Here is a 3,009-nt window from a genome sequence, read left to right as displayed (position 1 = left end):
AAACACAGAAAAAAATGAGTACGCTGGAATTTATAGTGAAGTAACCCTCGGCTACGAGCCCTGAACTACGTGAGATGTCACTACCCCCCGTGCCGCTTACCCGTGCTCCTCTCGACGGCGTGGTACGTGACGCCCTGCGTGCCGCGGCCGAGCTCGTCGCCCAGGTCGTAGGCCTCGGCCAGCGGCACCTCCTTGTGCGCGCGCACCGGCTTGGGCCGCATGTACGTCTGGTCCCAGTAGCGGCGCTCGTCCTCCTCGACGTGCACCATGACGGACGTGCTCACCGAGCCCGCCACGTTGGAGGCCGTGATGGAGTACAGGCCCTCGTCCTTGTTGATGGCGTCCGAGATGTGCAGGTGGCACGTGTCCGGCTCGACGAACGAGACCTTGACGCGCTCCGACGAGAAGATGGGCATCCAGTCCTTGAACCACTTGATGTCCGGGTAGGGGACGCCGATGACGCGCGCCTCGAGGCGCGTGCCCTTGCGCAGCATCATGGTGGTCTCCTCGGGCCGCTTGATGAACACGGGGTACTCGGCGATCTCCAGGCGGACGCGCTGCCGCGCCTCGCCGTGCTCGTTGGTCGCCACCGCCTCGTACACGCCCACGTCGCGCTCGAGCATCCTGCCGGGGACGAGGCCAGTGAGAAAGGACGACATCGGTCATCGGTGCCGTTCAGAAAACACGTGAAAATGGAGGGGTACAAATATTATGAGGTCCCAAAGAATCTGGGCAGCCAAGGAGAGCCCAAGGAGACCCCATGATAATTGTATCCAGGGGTAAAAATATCATGAGGTCTCCTTGGACTACAAATGACCGTCATGATCATTTTGGGATCCCATAAAATTTGTCCCCACCCCCCACTTTACGTCAACGGCGTTTCTAAACGACCCCTCCAACTTTCGGGAGTCACTCCGGCCCTGTTGTTCGATCGTACTTGTTTATGAAGAGCGTGGCCTGGCCGTTGCGCGTGTAGCTCTGGTCGAAGCGGCCGCCGGACTCGATCAGCTCGTCGTTGAAGTAGTACTTCATGACGGGCTTGGGGTAGCCGTACACGAACCAGAACAGGTTGCAGTTGTGGTTCTTCACGCCGTACTGCGTGTCGTGCTCCTGGCGCAGGAACCTGAGCAGAAAAATCAAGAAAAAGTCAGGAAAATTAGACAAAAAAAATCAGAAAAGATCAGAAAAAAAGTGTAAGCTGCTTTCTATAGTAAATCACGCCTCGACCTGCGCACGACGTCACGGAGACGTTTGTTGTCACGCAGTTTGCCTCACCTCGGTGCCTGTGCGTAGCCATCGTGCGGGGGCCGCTCGATGTCGAAGTCCTTGGGGAAGTACGGCGAGGTCTCGGGGCGGAAGTCGATGCCGGGCTCCAGGTAGGGGAAGAAGCGCGGCGGCGGCGGCTCCAGCTTCTCGCGGTGCGTGACGGCGTACGGCGAGGGGTCGCTGATGCCGTACTTGTTCTCGACGCGGATGCGGAACTTGTAGTTGCGGAAGGGCTCGAGGTTGTGCACGTCGCACGCGCACGACCGGATGCCGGTGCGCACCGTGGTCCACTCGCCGTCCGGCAGCTCGCACATCTCGACCTGGAGCAAGGTATCATGTCACTGCATATTTCAATCCGAAATGAGTTGACGCAGAATCAGCAATAGGGTTGGAGCCCTGGAAATTTTCCGGAAAACACGGGTCCCAGACCCCGGGAAATTTCCCGTTTTTCCGAAAATGTCGAGAATTTTCAGGGATTTTCCGAAAATTTCCAACCGTTGCCAATCAATTATATACTTGTCATGGTGAAGTCCTCACCTGGTACGTGACGGGGGTCCGGGGCCCGATGGGGATGCTGGGCCTCCAGGACAGCGTCAGGCGCCTGTCCGTCATCCTGCTGATGATGGGCGCGTTGGGCAGCGGCAGCGGCACGCCGCTCGTCTTCACCTTCTTGAAGTCCTGGTACTGGTCGCCGATGGGGCGCTTACCCGTGCTGTCCAGCGCTGTCCAAAAAATTAGTTTAAAACGTTGTCGTTGTTGTCGTCGTCCTTGTTGATGTTTCTGTTGTCCTTGTTTCTGTATCTGTTGTCCTTGTTCTTGTTCCTGTTGTCCTTGTTCTTGTTCCTGTTGTCCTTGTTTATGTTTTAATATTGTCCTTGTACATGTTTTTGTTGTCCTTGTTCATGTTTTAATTTTGTCCTTGTACATGTTTTTGTTGTCCTTGTTCCTGCCTAATTATTGTCCTTGTTTCTGTTTTGCCGTCGTTGCTCGTGTTGTTGTAGGTTGCATGTCCATGTTGTCATACTTACTGCGGCCCGATACTTACAGTCGTACTTGAGCTCGGACTCGCAGGACGCCTCGCCGTGCGGGTTGAAGATGCGCAGGCGGTAGGTGCCCACGTCGGAGGGGTCGGTGTCCTTGACGATGAGCCGCAGCAGGCCGGAGCCGCCCGACTCCATGATGAAGCGGTCGCTCGCCTCGATGCGCTTGCCGTTGCGGAACCACTCGTACTCGGGCTCCGGGAAGCCGTTGACGCACGCCGTGAACTTGGCCGACATGCCCGTCACCACCTCGCAGTCGCCGATCTTCTTGAGGAACGACGGCGCCTCCATCTTCTGCTTCTTGTCGATCTTGTCGACCACCTCCAGGTCGCCGTTGCACATGTCCTTGCCGGCAGTGTTGGCGATCTTGCAGGTGTAGGTGCCGTTGTCCTTGGGCGTGCACTCCTTCACGTACAGGCAAATGTGGTCGTCGTCGCGCTTCATGTGGTACTTGGCTGACTCGGCGACGGGCTTGCCGTTGAAGAACCAGCTCACCGTCGGCTTGGGGTTGCCGCCGATGCGCGCCATGAATTTGGCGTCCAGGCCAGGGATCTGAAAGAAAACGTTATAGAACATTGCTATAAAACTCTAGGCTAACCGTAATTAGGACAAAGCATCCTCAAATTGATAATTGTCAAAATTTTGAAGATTTTAAACTTTGATGAAAATACTCGGTTTGAATTATAATTTTATAAATGAGTGT

The 3,009-nt window shown here is 55.8% G+C and overlaps 1 protein-coding gene across 1 annotated transcript in view; it reads right to left on the bottom strand.

The window, feature by feature from the left end:
• Window positions 1-100: 100 nt before the first annotated feature.
• The window catches only part of LOC127748654 (obscurin-like), a gene marked incomplete at its 3' end in the record, with an annotated part of 12,575 nt that continues 9,666 nt past the window's right edge, over window positions 101-3,009 (bottom strand). Inside the window, exons 9-12 of the mRNA XM_052276322.1 lie at window positions 1,804-1,988; window positions 1,276-1,586; window positions 938-1,123; window positions 101-624 (exon numbers count right to left, since the gene is read on the bottom strand). Coding sequence (XP_052132282.1) covers window positions 101-624; window positions 938-1,123; window positions 1,276-1,586; window positions 1,804-1,988 — 1,206 coding nt within the window. The remainder of the gene's footprint in view (window positions 625-937; window positions 1,124-1,275; window positions 1,587-1,803; window positions 1,989-3,009) is intronic.

This window comes from Frankliniella occidentalis, unplaced genomic scaffold, assembly GCF_000697945.3.
Source record: "Frankliniella occidentalis isolate FOCC.00 unplaced genomic scaffold, Focc_3.1 Scaffold2534, whole genome shotgun sequence".
In the NCBI taxonomy this organism is placed as follows: domain Eukaryota; kingdom Metazoa; phylum Arthropoda; class Insecta; order Thysanoptera; family Thripidae; genus Frankliniella; species Frankliniella occidentalis.
Note: the sequence above shows the minus strand (reverse complement) of the source record. Positions and strands in the feature narration are given on the sequence as shown.